At 40.9% G+C, this 18,461-nt stretch overlaps 1 protein-coding gene across 1 annotated transcript; it reads right to left on the reverse strand.

The window, feature by feature from the left end:
• Positions 1-13,546: 13,546 nt before the first annotated feature.
• LOC115735414 (UPF0481 protein At3g47200-like) lies at positions 13,547-14,924 on the reverse strand. The gene has a single exon (XM_030666632.2). It carries the CDS (start codon positions 14,870-14,872, stop codon positions 13,547-13,549), a length of 1,326 nt encoding a protein of 441 aa, XP_030522492.2. The 5' UTR covers positions 14,873-14,924.
• Between the last annotated feature and the right edge of the window lie 3,537 nt (positions 14,925-18,461).

Consider the following 18,461-nt stretch of genomic DNA (forward strand, 5'->3'; position numbering starts at 1 on the left):
GGCTAGTGTTGGAGCGTCGTTTTCAAATCGCAATCCAATTTACTTGCCCAAGTTGCCAAACCTCAGGTAAAGATGTTGAGTGGGGTTTGGCAATGCTGTGCTTTGCGATCAAGAAAGTGGGACGCGTGTGCTTCTAAGGTTGACTGATTTGTTCTTCCTGCTTTATCTTCCTTATCTTGAGTGGTTCTCGTCAGATTGAATTAAATTAGTCTAATCTAGATTTTTAATTTTCAGTAGGTGACGATTGACGAGGACAAAGTGGCATTGGCTTCGTGTCCAATGGAACAGTAATGAATGGAATTTAGACCAGTTCATTGTGGGGCCATTGGCGGACTCCCATGTAAGCATTTTTAATAAGACATGTAAATGCACGTAAATGTAGATTGTTATGAGGGTTAATACCATAATCGTATTCTCTCGGTTGAAGATTCGGATGGGGTGATTCTCACTGAGCACAACACCATTCGGCAGCATATTGTGGGGCATTTTGAAAATCTGCTAAATGGGACTTCTATTAGCTGCAGACCGGAAATACACGAGATTAGGGAGTTCATTGCTTGTGGCCTCGATGGGGATCAGGTCAGTTTTCTTTCTCGGGCTGTCACGGATGCTGAAATTCGTAGTACCATGTTCTCCCTTGCTTCGGGAAAGGCGCCGGGGCCTGATGGATACAATGCTGATTTCTTTAAAGCATCTTGGGCTATTATTGGACCTTTAGTCATCTTGGCCATTAGGAATTTTTTTGAAACCGAGTTGCTACTCAAAGAAACAAACGCCACCATCCTCACCCTTGTGCCTAAAGTGCCTAATGCTTCGGCTATGTCTGATTTTAGGCCTATAGCTTGCTGCAATATGGTGTATAAATGTACCACCAAGATCCTTGCAAATCGGATTGCCAATGTTTTGCCTTCTATCATAAGCTCTCCCCAAAATGCTTTTGTTAGGGGCCGGCGGATTAGTGACAATATCATGCTAGCCCAAGAGTTGTTTGCTGGGTTTCATCATGATCCGTATCTCCCTAAATGTGCCATTAAGGTAGATTTTCAAAAGGCTTATGATACAATTGATTGGGGGTTCCTTGAATTGACCTTACAAGCTTTTGGCTTCCCGGCTATGTTCATCAAGCTGATTATGATATGTGTTTCCTCTCCTAAGTTCTCCATTGCGATTAATGGTGAGCTCCATGGTTTTTTTCCAAGTTCTAGAGGAATTCGTCAAGGAGACCCTGTTTCCCCTTATCTCTTTACTATGATTATGGAGGTGTTCTCGGGCATCCTCAAGTCCAAGACCGACTCGAGGGCTTTCAAGTTCTATTGGCGGTGCAAACGTACTTGTGTGTCACATCTCTTCTTCGGCGACGATGTCTTACTTTTTGCTGAGTCACACATACCCTCCATCACTCTCTTGAAGGAAGGCTTAGATATTTTCTCAAGGTGGTCCAGATTAAAGCCCAATGCCAATAAAAGTAAGCTTTTCCTCTCCGGTGGCTCCACCGGGCTTCGTGAACAGATTCGGTTGGTGTTGGGGTTTCGGGAAGGTAATCTCCCTTTTCGCTATCTTGGTGTCCCCATCATTGCATCCAGGCTTACTAAGTCAGACCGTAATGCTTTGGTTAACTCCATTACTGCCAGAGCTCGCTCGTGGTCCCAAAGATTCTTATCTTTTGCGGGTAGACTACAACTTATTAAATCTGTCTTGCATGCTATCCACGTGTATTGGGCTAGTGTTTTCACTCTGCCAATGTCTATACTGTCTCGAATTGAGCTCATCCTAAGACAGTTCCTTTGGAAGGGTCCGGACTTGGGATTTGGGGGAGCTAAAGTATCTTGGGCTGATGTATGTAGGCCGAAGGATGAGGGAGGCCTTGGAATCCGAAGGTTGAGAGATTGTAATAAAGCGTCAATGCTCAAGCATATTTGGATCCTTTTCACCGATAAAGAGTCTTTATGGTGCAAGTGGATCCACTCCAATTTTATTAAGAACAAAAATTTCTGGGTGGTCCCTAAACCCACTTTCTGTTCTTGGACATGGAAAAAAATCTTGGATCTTCGGTCGATTTCTCACTTGCTCTTTAGATGGAGAATTGGAAATGGCTTATCCACCTCCTTTTGGTTTGATTGGTGGCACGATAGAGGCCCCCTCCACAAGCTATTCTCGGCCGGTGATATATACGAGTCTAAGATCCCCTGCAATGCTACTATCCAATCCTTCTATGCTTCTGATTGGCAACCTTCTACTGTTCTGGACACTTTCCCGACTTGGCTGGAGCCTGCCCCTGTTTTTGTGGATGGAATAACCGACAAGCTTATTTGGCAGAGTCACCCCTCCGGTATGTTTTTGATTGCCTCGACTTGGGATTGTATTAGGACAAGGGGCCGTGTAGTACATTGGCACTCTTTCATCCGGGATTGTTCCTTAACCCCTCGGCATGCCTTTCTACTATGGTTAATCACCTTTAGACGCCTCCCTACTCAAATTTTGCTGTTGCAATACCGTAGAATTGAATATGGAGCGTGTGCTTTATGTCGATCTAGACCTAACTCTATCGACCACTTATTTTTTGGATGCTCTATTACGGGCTCTCTCACATTATGTTGGGCTACGAAATGCGACATAGCTTGGTAGAACCGTCATTGGGATGACTTCATTCGTTGGGCTATACAAGCTTTTGGAGACCGTTCTTTTCACCATCGCATTACTAGGTTTTCTCTCGGTGCCCTATGTCATATCATTTGGACCGAAAGGAACAATATCCTCTTCCGAGACAAGCCTCTTTTTGTGCCGGCTATTATCAAACACCTTGTCAAAGTTGTGAGAGACAAGAGTATCTCTCTTGGTCATGTTCAAGACCACCCTCGTAATAGGCGACTCCAAAGAAATTGGGGGCTCCCATCCTCTATCTTTGAAGACCGCCCTGATGTTGTTTAGTGTATTTTCCTTGTGTTTTTTGGCTCCTGTCTTGGTCGGTATCTATGACCCGTTAGATAGTCTTTGTCTTGGTTGGCCGCTGTTTTGGCCGTTCCCTCTTACATAGCCATCTCTTTGGCTTCTTTGGTATATGCGCTTTCGGTTTGTGTATCTTGATAGACCGCTACACCTTTGCACCCATTAAGACAAGCCCTTGTGTACTAATGGGTACGAGGTTTTTGTGTTTGGTCTCTTCCTTGTAAATGGCGCTTTGAAAAGTTATATACATTCTTACCTTACAAAAAAAAAAAATACCATAAAAAATACTAAACTGGTACACTTGTAATAAATTAACCTCAAGCTATTTTTTTGACCACCAAAAATCCTAAACTGATATATTTGCTATAAATTTACTCTAAACTATTTTTTTTAACCATGAAAAACCCTAAATTGGTACACCTGTGACAAATTTACCCTCCGTTAAATTGAATTAATATCATGAAAAATCTTAAATTAATAAACATGTGATAAACGGAGAGTAAAAATCCCAAACTGGTATACCCATCAACCGCCACGAGTCATTCAATTCAGCAACTTAATAATTAAATTTAATGAAAATTAAAAAAAAGTAAATTTATCACAAGTGTACCAATTTTGGGTAAATTTGTAACAAGTGTATCAGTTTGATATTTTTTGTGGTCAAAAAAATAATTTGGAGTAAATTTATCATAGGTGTACTAGTTTGGGGTTTTCCCTGGTATTAACCTTTTTTATTATGTCAAAAAGAAACGACCTACATTATAACAAATTTTTTTTTTTGTCCGAAGGAAAATTTATATTTCACATAAAAAGAGGTACATAATTTCAAGACAAAAATGCAAATTTCAATTAAAAATTAAATTTAAAAGATAAATCAAATTGGTACGATCTGTGCACAAACTCGCTCATTCTACAAAGACGTCATAGTATCAAAGGACAATCGGTGGCCGATCATCGAATTCCGCACTATCATTAGTGATGAGAACACGTCGAGATATTCCTTTGCAGTAGCCTACAATTTTGCCAAAAGACAGTGCACTTACATATTTTACAACAGTTGGATAATAGATTTTGGGGCTAATTCGATTGCGTCGAATTAGTGGTGGGGTAGGCGAATGTGAACTAATGAAAGATGGGATCTAAAGTCCAAAGGATTGTGATAGTGGGAGAGATCCCCTTCAAAGCGCCGCCCGAGTGCACATCAATCCTTTTTCCAATAATTCTCCTTTAAACAAGGAAAAGAAATCGGTGACTTTGCTCCAAGCTCCACCACTTATTTCCCTTAAATTAGCAATCTAGTTATACGTAAATACAACTCTCGTGCAATTCCGACTTTATAGGTAATCACATTTCCTTTTATAAAAGGTTGGAACGAAACAGTTTTTTCTACATCGATGACGATCGCCAAAGTGAATGTGTCTTATCTATATATAAATGATCATTATCCATATGATTTAATACACGCCAACCAAAAGGGAAAATTCAATCTAAATCCGACTCATGCGGAACAGTTTAACCAAAATGAGATGAACCTAATTTGGACGTCAGGCCTGTGTTACTGCTTGGGTAATTAGATGAAGGAACATGGAGGATCCACATCGAGTCCATCATCACCTAGGAACATCAGATGGCACGATGTGTGGTTTATGTGGTCGATGATTTTCATCATTGAAGCAATAATGGAGCTTTGATTGGAGTGGAGCTCAAGATTCGAGATTTTTTAATCAATTTAGATGTGCAATCTAAGCACCGAAATCAAGCGCAGTAATAAGAATGTTTGCTCGTCACTCCAAACAGGAGCTTGTCCAGATTAAATTCTTAATCAAAGATGTAGCTCTAACTCTTTATCGAGTAGGACCCTTGAACCTTTATAGCTAAAAACGCTTCTAAAAGGGGGGAAAATTTGAGCAATGATCAACAATCATTAATGTAACGAGGCCCACATCATAAAAAAAAAAAAATAGATGTTCTTGCTAGTATATTTTCCTATCAATGAATAGATCTCTTTACTTGCATGAGCATCCAAATCCGGGTAAATACCAGCAAAAATACTGTCTTGTAGCAGCATTCAAGTATGTTAATCAAGATCGACTACTTCTCGACCGTAAATGGATTTTAGTTAAACGGATTTTAGACTATAGCCGCTAGACGCATTTTGAGAAAATCAAGATATGCGCAAAACTGGCTCACGCTAGTATTGCTTCGTTGTTTCTCTTTGCAACTCAATAGCTAGTTGAAATTAAAATGGAGCGCTGATGGAAACTAGAATTGAACGAAAGATGATTATGTTGATTGATTGAGAGTTTCCCGTCTATACTCTAAGCTAGAGGCACGAAAATCATGCATCTGAAAATGAGGTCTTGTCAAACTGTCTCACAATTATTGGAATATATTTGTTTCATAAAAAATGAATAATTTATAACATATTCTCTTGAAAATAATCGCTTGTATTTCTCGAAATAATTGATCGATGATAAATGTTTCGATAATAAATTATGCCTAAATATTTTTGTAAATGATTACTTTTTTTTTTATTCGTTCATCTTTAGGAAAGACACAAGCGATTATTTATAAGAACTTCGTTTTCTAAGTCATCAAACCTCTGCGAAACAAATGGAGCCTTGATCTCTGAATCTTATTAGGAGTGGATGGTTGGTTGGTTTTCGACTGTCCGAAGTAAGAGGCCTTTAATAGTACGCTTGATCAGGCTATAGTGGGGGCAAATTGAAGTACTGGACCCATAAAAAAAAGCGAGGAACCTGAGGGTCCTGTTGCCGGTTGTCATTTTCTTTGTTGTCCACCTTCTAGTTTTGTAGTTGTTTTGCTGGAAAATTTTAAATAAAGACACGAAGTGTTATCATTTTCTCAAATAAAAATTTGAAGTGGATATTGATTCAAAGAAGGGCCCGACTACGACTAAGGGTATTTTCATCATTTATTTTCTCTTTTATGTTTTCCCGTTTCTTTTTATTTTTATTTTTTTTCCCCTCCCCTCTCGCCAGTCTCAAGCAACGGCCAGCCACCTGCAAGGGCTGGGCGAGGGCACCCTTGAGGCTGGCGAGGGCCTTGATTGGACAAGTCAAGGGCTGTCCTTGCCAGCCTCACCCGAGTGAGGCGACCCTTGCCTAGATCTAGCGAGGGTAGGCCTCGCCCTGGTGAGCCGAGGGCGGCCCTCGCCTAGGTGAGGCAAGGCCGATGAGGGCAGCCCTCGCCGGGAGGGGGAAAAAAGAAAATAAGAGATGAAAAAAAAAAAGAAAATGATGAAAATATCATTGGTCAAAGCCTTTCTTTGAAATAATTAGAGCGTTTCGCGTCCTTATTTGAAACAAACTCCACTTCAGGCTCTTTTTTTAAACAAGCTCCACTTCATACACTTACTTGCGAAAATGATGGTATTTGGAGCCCTTATTTAGAATTTTCCCTGATTTTTTAACCTTTTCCCTATTACCCAACACAAAAGAAAACGACCACATAATGCACTCACTCTAATAAAACAAATTAGTGGGACAAACTTTTACATCACGTCAATGTCCTTAATTGAATTAAACAACATAAGATCGCGACTTACCAAAAAAAAAAAAACATAAGATCGTGTGGAGGAAACCCTAAAAGAAGATCCTTTTCCTTTTGATTATGGAGAAAGGTTGGGGCAATTTTTTGGGTTGGGTACATTGACCCTACTTGCTTTTAAAGATGGATCGAGCTGTCGGTGCACGTGGGAATGTGGCCCTTGCATCTTCAATCGACTCAGAAATGAAACTAGGCGATACACACCAATAATAATACGACCCTATCGAATATCTCAATATATATAGGTTGTATTTGTATCCGAGAATATCTCTTTCCTTTCTATAACAGGAAGTATCCAAATATTTAGGATCTGAATCTCCGAACTCTCAATGTTAGCCCGACATCAATGTCCATTCAAGCAAAAGAGACGAATATAAATTGAGATTCGTCTCTTGGATCTGATATTTCTTTTCAAATCCAATCAATCCTTAGGATAAACAAAAAAGCCGATTTTCAATTAGGACTCCTGTTGAAAATTGCTATGCAAATCTATCTGAACTCAAATTAGTCGGTAACCTATGGTGGAAGATTTGTGAATTAGACATTTGTCTTGGACAAATTCGTCACGAGCATGGGACCTCCTAAGTGTTAATAATGAATTCTGACGATCTTAACACGAACTCTTTCCAAATCACCAAACACTCACAATCTTTATAACACGAATCAACGCTAAAATTGACTTTCTTCACGCATATTTCAACAAATAGACGATATTCCGTCTTATTCCGTCAATAGTCGTGTTTCAACTATTTTTTTTTTCTTAAAATGTTAATTAGGACGTCCCGTCAAATGAAGAATCGAAACGTGATTCCGATCGTCTAACTCCTAAGCTCTAACTTCCGATTTGAATTTTTCTAGGGTAGTGTTATAGCGTCGTTTTCAAACTGCAATCGAATTCACCTTCTAAAGTTGCCAAAACCTTAGATAAAGATCTTTGGTGGGTTTGGCAATGCTAAGCTTTGTGATCAAGAAAGTGGCACACGTGTGCGCTTAAGGTTGACTGATTTGTTCTTCCTGCTTTATCTTTTCTTATCTCTAATAGTTCTCATCAGATTAAATCAGATTAGACTAAGTCTAGGTTTAAATTTTGTGGAGCCATTGGTGGACTTCTATGGAAGCTTTTGCAATAAGATATGTAAGTTCACGTAAATAGATATTTTTATTATGTTTATTGTCAATGGAAAAATAAATAAATAAACGACTTTGTATTATAATCGTTGGATAGTAGACTTTAGGGCGAATTCGATCGCATATCTTCTTTTAAGTACACATGTCACTCATATAACAGTGAGCGTGTTAAAGAAGAAATTATTTTTTGAAAACGAACTCAGTAATATTTCGATATATAATTAGATAAAATGTTGTTAGATTCTAATTGGTGATGGGGTAGGTGAATGCCAACTAATGGAAGATGGGATCCAAAGTCCAAAGGATTGTGACAGTGGGAGAGATCATCTTCAAAGCGCCGCCCGTGTGCAAATCAATCCTTTTTCCAATTATTTCCCCTAGACAAAGAAAAAAAAATTGGGAATTTGCTTCAAGTTCCACCTCTTATTTTACCTTCATTAGGCGGTCCGGTTATACGTAATACACTTTGCACTCGTGCAATTTTGGCTTTATGGGTAATCACAGTTCCTCCTATAGAAGGTGGAAACTAAATAGCTCTTGTTACATTAATGATGATAACCTGATAAAGTGAATGTATCTTATCGATATATGAAAATTCACTGGATATATAATTCCATACATGTGAACCAAAAAGAAAAACTTTAACTAAATCTGACTCGTCCAAAATAGTTCATCCTATCGAATGTAGGAACCGAATAGCTCTTGCTACATCGGTAATAGTCACTTGATAAAGTAAATGCATCTTATCGATAAATAACAAATCATTGTTTGTATGATTCAATACCCGCGAACCAAAAGGAAAATTTTAATCTAAATATGACTCACCCAGAGCAGTTCCTCCCATAGAAGATGGGAACAAAATAGCTCTTGTTACATCGATGACGATCACCCGATAAAGTAAATGCATCTTATAGCTATACCAAAAATCAATATCCATATGATTCAATACCCGCTAACCAAAAGGGAAAGTTCAATCTAGATCCGACTCGCCCCAAACAGTTTAACAAAGAAACGTAAGAGAACCCATGGCTGGCTTTATCTATTAGGGCGTGAGGGCTGTACTATTGCTTGGGTAAATAGATGGAGGAACATGGGGGATCCACATCGAGTCCATCACCTAGGAACATCAGATGGCACGATGTGTGGTTTATGTGGTCGATGACTTTCATAATGGAAGCAATAATGGAGCTTTGATTGGAGTGGAGCTCAAGATTCGAGATTTTAATCATTTTAGATTTGCAATCTAAGCACCGAAATCAAGTGCAATAGTAAGACTGTTTGCTCTTCACTCCGGACAGAAGCCTGTCCAGATTAATTTCTTAATCAACGATGTAGCTCTAACTCTTCATCGAGTAGGACCCTTGATAGCTAAAAACGCCTCTAAAAAGGGGGTGAAATGTGAGCAATGATGACCAATCATTAATGTGATGAGGCCCACATCATCAAAACAATTTGATGTTCATGCTAGTTTATCTTGCAGTGTTTATCAAGTATGTTAATCAAGATCGATTACTTCTTGACTTTAAATGGGTTTTAGACTACACCCACTAAACACATTTTGAGAACTTCAGGTTTCGTGCAAAAACTGGCGCGTTCGATTTATTGCTTTATTGTGTCTCTTTGCAACTTAGTAGCTAATTGAAACTGAAATTGGCGTGTCGATGGAAAGTAGGATGAACAAAAGATGATTCTATCGATTGATCGAGAGTTTCCTATCCATGAAGCCTTCGCAGACCATATCACAATTGTTTGGATGTATTTATTTTATAAAAAATGAATGATTTGAAAAATATTTTTTAATATATGCTTACTTGTATTACTTTAAATAATTAGTCTATGAAAAATATTTTATTATCATCAATAAATTACACCTAAATATTTTCATGGACTATAATTTTTTTTTTCGTTCGTTTCATTTTTTGAGCATATTCAAGCGATTATTTTTAAGAAACTTACTTTTTAAATTATTAATTTTTTTGCAAAATAAATGGAGTCTTAGTTGGAAACTTATTGGGTTTGGATGGTTGATTGGTTTTCGGCTGTACGAAGTAAGAGGACAAGAGCAAAACCGGGTCATCTAATTATTTAATGCATGATTTGAATGCTGATCGATGGGCCTTTAATGTCCGTTTGATGAGACATTAGCGGGGTAAATTGAAGTGCTGGGCCCGTAAAAAAAGCGAGGAACCTGAGGGTCCGGTTGCCGGTTATCATTCTCTTGTTATCCACCTTTTACTTTGTAAATGTTTTTTTGTCCTTTTTCCTACTGTCCGACACGGGAAAAAGACCACGCAATGCACGTGAACAAGAGAGATACCCTCTCGAAAAGTACTCGCGATAAGAAAACAAATTAGTGGGACAAGCTTTTAAGCGTATGTGCGGTAACGATTTTGATTCTATTTTTTGAAATATAAAAAAAAATGAAAACATATTTAGTAACATAAATGACTCCGATTATCAAATTCTCTGATTCTGTTTCTGAAAATAGATTTGGTGCACAAATAAGAATAAGAAAAATATATTATTTGTTCTAGAATTTCTTTGAGAAACAAGATCAATAAAGAGAGAAGGCTCAGTGAAGCTCTCATTTTGTTCCCTAGACAAAAAAAGACAAAAAAAAAAAAAAAGAAGACTCAGAGAAGAACGCTTGACCGCCAGCTACCCTCGCTCATCCGCCGCTCTAGTTGCTTGACCAGCCACCTCCACCACCACCATCCGCCACCCTCGTTGCACGACTCCAGTGAGTTTTGTTTCGTCATTCAATTCCCTCGTCGTCTCTTTCCCAAGGCTTGCTCGAGGCAGCTCTTGTCGGCCTCAAGTGCCCTCGCCAAATTTGGATTCGGGCTTGAGCGTGGGTTGCCTTGCGAGCCTTTTGTTCGCCGATCTGGGCAAGGGCCACCCTCGTTTGCCTCGAGTGAACACCGTTGCTCGCACATCGTCCCATTTTCTCCCTGCCTCTACTTGATTGACACCTACTTCTACTTATTTTTTCCATTGTTCCTTTGTCCGTCTCTGCTTATTTTTCCCATTTTTGTGCAGTTACCAAACAAATTCTGATTCTCCAAAACTCGTTTAGGAAACATAATCATAAAAAATTAATTCTAGACATAATCGATTTTTTGCATCAAAATCGTTGTCAAATGCATCCTAAATGACATCAACGTCTTTAATTGAAGTAGTAACATAGTCTAATAACACAATTAAGAAAAGTATAAAAAAAGTCATAAATTTATTGCGTTGGTATCAATTCAATCCTAAACCTTTTAATTGGATAAATTTAGTCCTAAACCTATTTCATTGGTACTAATGAAGTATATCTAGCCAATTTTGACCAAAAATTGCTAACGTGGATGTTAGACGTCTTACGTGGCACGCCTAGCACTAACGTTGATATTTTTCAATTATATGTTAATAATTTTTTTATTTTATTTTCTTTTACGTCGGCCGACCCACGCCTAGTCCGCGAGGGCACCCCCGCCTACGTCCAATTTGCGTGCCGCATCCTCCCCCATATTGGGTGAGGGTTGCGATGCTCTCGCCTAGCCTAGATTTGGCGAAGGCGTCGCGCACCCGGCACGAGAGCCCTCGCCTAGTGGCCGGCAAGCCCTCGCCTAGTGGTCGGTAGCCCTTGCTAGCCCCCGCATAAAAATGAAAATAAATAAAGAACAAAAAGAAAAGAAAAAAAATTTAAAAATTATTAAAGTATCATTAAAAATATCAATGTCTGCGATTTCCTACCAAAATTGATCGGATGAATTTAAGACTAAATTAATCTAATTAAAAGTTTTAGGACTGAATTAATATGACTTTTATGATACTTCTCCCAACGTAATATCATGTTTCCACGATTGCTCATGTGATTGTCAACGTCTTGTCAGCTAATTTTCAAAGTCAAGCATCGTTGCAAAGATTGTGTGGAGGAAGCCCCAAGAGAAGCTCCATTTCATTTTGCCGTTTGGAGAAAGGTTTGGGCATTTTTTGGGTTGGGTACATCGACCCTACTCGCTTTTAAAGATGGATCGAGCTGTCAGTGCACATGTGAATGTGGCCCTTGCATCTTTCAATCGGGAACCAAATCCAAAGGCACAAAGGCTTGCCTTTGCCTTTGCCTTTGCTTCGCCCCATGTTCCGTTTTTGGAAGTGGGAGCGTGGGACGATATCGAATTGGCCAATTTTCATTTTGGGAAACAGTAAGAAAGGCTGTTCTTGTTCCATGTGACAAGCCACTGGACATGGTTTGGGTCGGATCAATTCGATCCTTGCTTGGGAGTTAGGCTGGCCCATAATTAGAAAAACAAATAAATCGGCTGAGGCTCGGTTCATTTTACGAAAAAGATAAGGCTTGACCGCCCTATCTTTCTTTTCATATGTGGACAGTGAAGGCTCGTTCAGTAGACAGCGAGCTCCGGTTGAACAGAAAGCTTTCAAGTTTGGAACCCTTGTATAGTGAAGGGGTTGGAGATTTTTGCATGGTCGATTAGTGAGTATCACATCTCGGTCAATCAATCGGTCCGCCGATCCATCATACAACTTACGGGAAAATATTTTTCAAATTTTCCGACGTTCGGTTAATGGAAAATAAACTATTAAAAAAAATGCATTTTCTCTTCTCTTTCCTTTCTCCAACCCTTCACGCTCCTTTCCTTTTATTTCTTTTAATTATTATTTTTTATTTTTTTATTTTCTTTCTTCCTCTGCCGATCAATAGTAGCAGCGATGGCTCGAGCGAGCCTCGCCGGATCTGGCCAGGCGAGGCGAGGCGAGGCTCGAGCTCGCGGGCCTGGGGTGATGTCAAGCCTCGCAAGTGGCCGGCAACTAGCAGAGGATAAAATAAAATAAAATAATTGAAAGAGAGAAAGAGAAATGAAAAATTATTAAAAAACAAATTTTTTAATTACGAAAAATTTTTCACAATAGCGCCGGTTGTGTCACATAGGATAGTTGGATTTGCGTCAGCAATTTTCGACCAAACGACGACCCATAAAATCAAATTATAGAAAATATTTTCAAGTTCATTTTTAGGTTATATTCAAACACCGAAAAATGTTATCATTTTCCTGAAAATGACTTCCCAAAAAAGATTTCTAAGAAGCATAATATTTTTCGCGAAACGTATAAAGCCTAAATGACTTCCCGAAATTGAACATTAATTTTGACAATTGTCAAAATGTTCAGTTTCCGTCCGACGCTTATCTCCCATCATCTCTTCCAATGAACTCCATTTTTTGATTCCATATTTTCCTATCAGAATCTAGCGACCTTTCTGTTCAATATTTCTACAGATAGACAAACGGGTACTGAAAATAGACATAACATACCGTGGTAAGGCCAGCACCGCGCTCTCGTCAAGAACTTTCTTTCCTGCCTTGGAGATTAGTTTTCCCTTCCAACCAACCCTCCAATGTTGTATTTACTCTCCCTCAAAATCCAGGCGAAGATGGCCGTCGGACCGAAACTTGCGTCAACTGTACGGTTTTATTCTTCCTGACCGACCGTATTTGCTTCACCCACCGATTAGAACAACACCATTATCAGCGATGTACATGGCAATGGGCACAAAGATGAGCGTTGACTACCATACCGGCTCGGGTAAAAGTGTAGGAGGACAGAACTTAACTATGGCTTAGCTCAAACAACTAATGAACTGTGGTAGATACTAGATAGACAAAAGAATTGTTCATCAGATCATTTAATTCACGAGCAAGTGAAGCAAAATTCCTATGTTTCCGTTGTCCAAACACTGGAAAGTTACCGGAAAGTTGGAAAACAATTTTTCGAAACAGTTTTTCTTCAAGCTAACGGACCCTAAGAAGTGAAATGGATTGTCGGATTGTCGCCGGTTTCATGAGATTACTCCAAAAAGTACGCCAGATCCTTGAATAACTGAGTTGCTTAGATCTTGTTACTTTGAGGGGCGGTAATAAGCGTAAACAGCGTAGAAGGCCTGCACGACAGTAAGGGCTAAGAGGATGAAAGCCGCCACAGCTGAAATGAAGGACCAGGGGCTACCGAAGTACTCGCGCTTGATTCCCGACCACTGAACGTGCCATTTGTTTTGGTGATATCGGGTCACTTCCCCGAACAACCCGGCCAAATAGCTGATGCTGATGTCGAAGCTGACGCCACAAGTGAGGTTATTGAAGTACCTCGCCACGTACTCGTCGGAGCCCGAGAAGTTGACGATGATGTTGTGCTCGGACAGCAGCGCCGCGTCGGCTGCCGTGGAGACGACGCAGCTCATGAGGACAGCGTAAGTGGTGATGTGCTTAGAGCAGTAGCAGGAACACTGCTCGTAGGCAATGCAGTTGAGAAAGAGGGATCTGGTGAAAACATCTAGAGTGAGAGGAGGGATTTGAAGCACTCCCCGCTCGAACCGGACATCGATGAAGCGGTCGCTCTTTCTCGGCTTCAATTTGATCCCCGCGAGGAGTAGCTGCTTGGCCGAGGGGATCAACTGCAGGAACTCCTCGTTGACATCTCCAGGATCCTCCAGCTCTAGATGGCCGACCAGACTGAGTCGGAACAAGTCGAGCAAGTGAGTGACGTTAGGGACGTGATAGTGCCGCTCCAGTTCATGCTGCGGCCTACGGAGCCTGTAGTTGAAGAACTCCAAGGCAAGCTTATTGAGGGAGTAGTGGGCTTCTGTGGGAGCCATGGACAATTCAAAGACGGTCTCGAGGACGAAGAAGGGGATCTGGTTCTCTATCAGGAGGAGATCCAGCGTAAGGAAGGAGTAAACCCAGGGCATGGAGAACAAGGGATCGGCGGGATCTGCAGGAACTAGGGATGCTGTGACCCGGAACATCTCGACCACGAAACACGCGTCGAGAATCATCATTTCGATCAAACTCCAGCTTCCGCAATCCAGATCCTCCGAGTAGCACTCCCTTATTTTTGTCTCCACTGATGCCATGGTTCGGAAATAAGCTTCCGCCGGTGCGCCGTGCCCACGGGTTCGATCAAGCAGGGCAGCGAACAATCGGGGTTTGTGCTGCTCCAGCATCTCCACCTGCTCCTTCCCCCGATGGTACGGGCCGATGGACACAATCTGGGGTTCGTACGCCTTGGGGTCGCCCACGAACACGCTTCTCGGGACCCTGAAGATGCAGCACAACCCGTTGCTCGCCGTCTGTCTCAAAAGCCTCGGCCTTTCCCTGAACCGCTGCTCCATGTAACGAGGCCAGTCCAGCTCCACCGCGACCATGCTGCAGTTGCTGTCTTGATTCATCTGGTTTCCGTCCAGCCGGTCGGTATCCTGCAAACGGGATACTGTTTACGAACCGAATGGCCCCCGCTGCATCTGCTGCAATTGCGACTGAATTCAACCGTTTGGTGGATCGTTTGGTCGGCCGGCAGTCCACGGATTCAATAGTTGACCGGACCATTTGGTGGGACGAAGCATTGCGCCAATCAGTTGATTCCACGCATGATCCGGAGGGTACGAACGGGTCAAATAAATCGGGTTTCTTGAAGGGAAAGCATGAAGGAACCTTCAGCAATTTAAAAATTCAAGGTTTGACGACCGCGTCCTCGCGATTGGAGGTCAAAGGGAACGACGAACGCGTCGAATTATACTTTGCGTAATGAAGAAGCGAAACGTGCATCCATCCATGGTCAAGGCCTTGAGAATAAATATGGTCGCTGCCCCCCAACAGAAAGGGCCATAATCAAGATCCGGCAAACCAGTCTCGTCCAGCAAAGTCACCCCATTCCGAGCTATCGATATGCCTCCGACCCGAAAGAATTCGCACGAGTCGGATTTGAGGAGGATCCGACGCTCCAGGGCTTCCTTCAAGACTCGGCATAAAGGGGAACTTCCCCCGTCTTTTCGGCCCCGACCGCGGCCCCTGCCGCCCCCCCCGCGCCGCCCCCCGCCGTGACGACCGGCCCCCCGAATGCCACCGGCTCTTCCTCTCCCAATCCTCCTCCTGCTGCTGCTGCTAATTGACGTGTTAGTGTGCTGTTTTCTGTTTGTCATCGTTCTTTTATGTCGTTCGATCTTGTTGTGCGCTGTACAATAGAGTACCCAGAAATCAATCCGTCCAGCACATTCAACAAGTTTTCGCCTAGTACGCTATGAAATGAGCCATAACAATCCGGACGGATGCAAACTTTATACGACCTTTGTGGATGGGAACTGGGAAGGAGGTTTGTCGCTGCTGCAACTATCTGTAAAAGCTTAATCAAACAGCTAAACCAAAAAGAACTCTCAGTTGCCTACAGTTCTTATGTCCAATTCATATTGTCGCATCTCTTTCGAGATTTCGCCCCAACCCGCCGTTAGCCGGAATAACTCATGCGAAGAATTTGCCATCCCATGATTGCAAGGCCATACTTGTTTCCGAAGGAAACCTGTCGGAGATGAAATTGATGAGGCAGAAGGGCTTCTTAAAGCTTTGTTTGCTTCGCGGAAAATGAATGATTTGACACACTTTTATAAATATGATCACTTACAGAAATGAATGAATAGACGATATTTTCACAGTCAATGGAAATATTTAGACCTTATTTGTTGTCAGTAATGAAGACATTTCTCATCAACGAAATATTTAGATATATAGTTGCGTTTGCCGCAAACATAGAAACAGGCTAGCAACTCGTGTGAGAGCCCGCCTTGACTAGGTTTTTCACCAAATACTCACAATCTTTATAACACGAATCAACGGTAAAATTGACTTTCTTCACGCATATTTCAACAAATAGACGATCGATATTCTGTCTTATTCCATCAATAGCCGTGTTTCAATTATTTTTTTTCTTCTTCAAAATGTTAGGACGTCCCGTCAAATGAAGAATCGAAACGTGATTCCGATCGTCTAACTCCTAAGCTCAAACTTCCGATTTGAATTTTTCTAGGGTAGTGTTATCGCGTCGTTTTCAAATTGTAATCGAATTCACCTTCTGAAGTTGCCAAAACCTTAGATAAAGATCTTTGGTGGGTTTGGCAATGCTATGCTTTGTGATCAAGAAAGTGGCACACGTGTGCGCTTAAGGTTGACTGATTTGTTCTCCCTGCTTTATCTTCCTTATCTCTAATAGTTCTCATCAGATTAAATCAGATTAGACTAAGTCTAGGTTTAACTTTTGTGGAGCCATTGGTGGACTTCTATGGAAGCTTTTGCAATAAGATATGTAAGTTCACGTAAATACAGATTTCTATTACGTTTATTGTCAATGGAAAAATAAATAAATGAACGACTTTGTATTATAATAGTTGGATAGTAGATTTTAGAGCGAATTCGATCGCATATCTTCTTTTAAGTACACATGTCACTCATATAACAGTGAGCATATTAAAGAAGAAATTATATTTTGAAAACAAACTTAGTAATATTTCGATATATAATTAGACAAAATGTTGTTAGATTCTAATTGGTGATGGTAGGTGAATGTCAACTAATGGAAGATGGGATCCAAAGTCCAAAGGATTGCGACAGTGGGAGAGATCATCTTCAAAGCGCCGCCCGTGTGCAAATCAATCCTTTTTCCAATTATTTCCCCTAGACAAAGAAAAAAAATTGGGAATTTGCTTCAAGTTCCACCTCTTATTTTACCTTAATTAGGCGGTCCAGTTATACGTGAATACACTTTGCACTCGTGCGGTTTCGGCTTTACGGGTAATCATAGTTCTTCCTATAGAAGGTGGGAACTAAATAGCTCTTGTTACATCAATGACGATAAGTCGATAAAGTGAATGTATCTTATCGATATATGAAAATTCTCTGGATACATAATTCAATACACGTGAACCAAAAGGGAAAACTTTAACTAAATCTGACTCGTCCAGAACAGTTCATCCTATAGTATGCGGGAACCGAATAGCTCTTGCTATATCGATGACGGTCACTTGGTAAAGTAAATGCATCTTTGTCGCGACCCTCGATCTCGGATCGGCGGGAGATCGTGGGCTAATGGGTCGCCCTTCCGGCCCGGTTGCGTGTGGACCTTCGGACGCGGGCCTCTCCCAAGGCCCATTACCCAAATCGCGGCGGAGGATAAAATCGAGTCGACCTTTCGGTGCGGTCTAGTGACATGTGTTACGTGTGCATGCCTCGGAGTCGCCACCAATCGTTTCGTGGAAGGTACGATTGGAAACCCTATCGAATAGTCGGGAGTTTCTATTCGATTCTGCGAGAACCGGAGAAATGGGATCGGGGACTTAGTTACGCCAACTATCAGAGTTGACGCCCTTTCGGTACCTAAGTTGATTGAATTTTCTAATCTCGGATTTCATGTAGATGAGTGAGGTACGAATCCTAATCTAGGAGTTCATGCGGATGGGAGTGACTATCCTAGCAATCACAATCAATCAAAGTAAATGCGCAAATCAAGGAATTCATAACATGCGGATAAATCGCATCAAATCAACGTGACATTCCTAGTATAGCTCTATCAACTTAGAGAAGGGACATTTAAAGCATAAGAAGAGATCCGGAATGATTTGGAAGTGATTTGCCCATGAGGGGCAAAATCGTAATTTTTAAAAAAATTTGGGAACGATTTGCCAAAAAGGGCAAAATCGTCATTTCAGAAAAGATCCGGAGTGAAAAGTGTTGAAAATAGGATTGGCCACCTAAACTGACCCATTTCCTAATTTCCGACATTTTTTTGGAATTTTTGGAGACAAATTACCCCTAAAGGGTAAAATTGTCATTTTTGGAAAGATCGGGAGGAGAAATCTCAAAAATTAGGATTGATCAGTTGATTGTGACCATTCCTCAATTTTCGAGAATTTTTGGAATTTTTGGGAATTTTTTACAATTTTTCCTATTTTTTTTCGATTTTTTAATGATTTTTTGATTTTTTTTTTCGGACCG

The sequence above is a fragment of the Rhodamnia argentea genome, chromosome 8, assembly GCF_020921035.1.
Source record: "Rhodamnia argentea isolate NSW1041297 chromosome 8, ASM2092103v1, whole genome shotgun sequence".
In the NCBI taxonomy this organism is placed as follows: domain Eukaryota; kingdom Viridiplantae; phylum Streptophyta; class Magnoliopsida; order Myrtales; family Myrtaceae; genus Rhodamnia; species Rhodamnia argentea.

What these genes read in the sequence shown, in the direction of transcription:
- LOC115735414 (XM_030666632.2), bottom strand. Translation starts at nt 14,872, where the DNA reads ATGAATCAAGACAGCAACTGCAGCATGGTCGCGGTGGAGCTGGACTGG.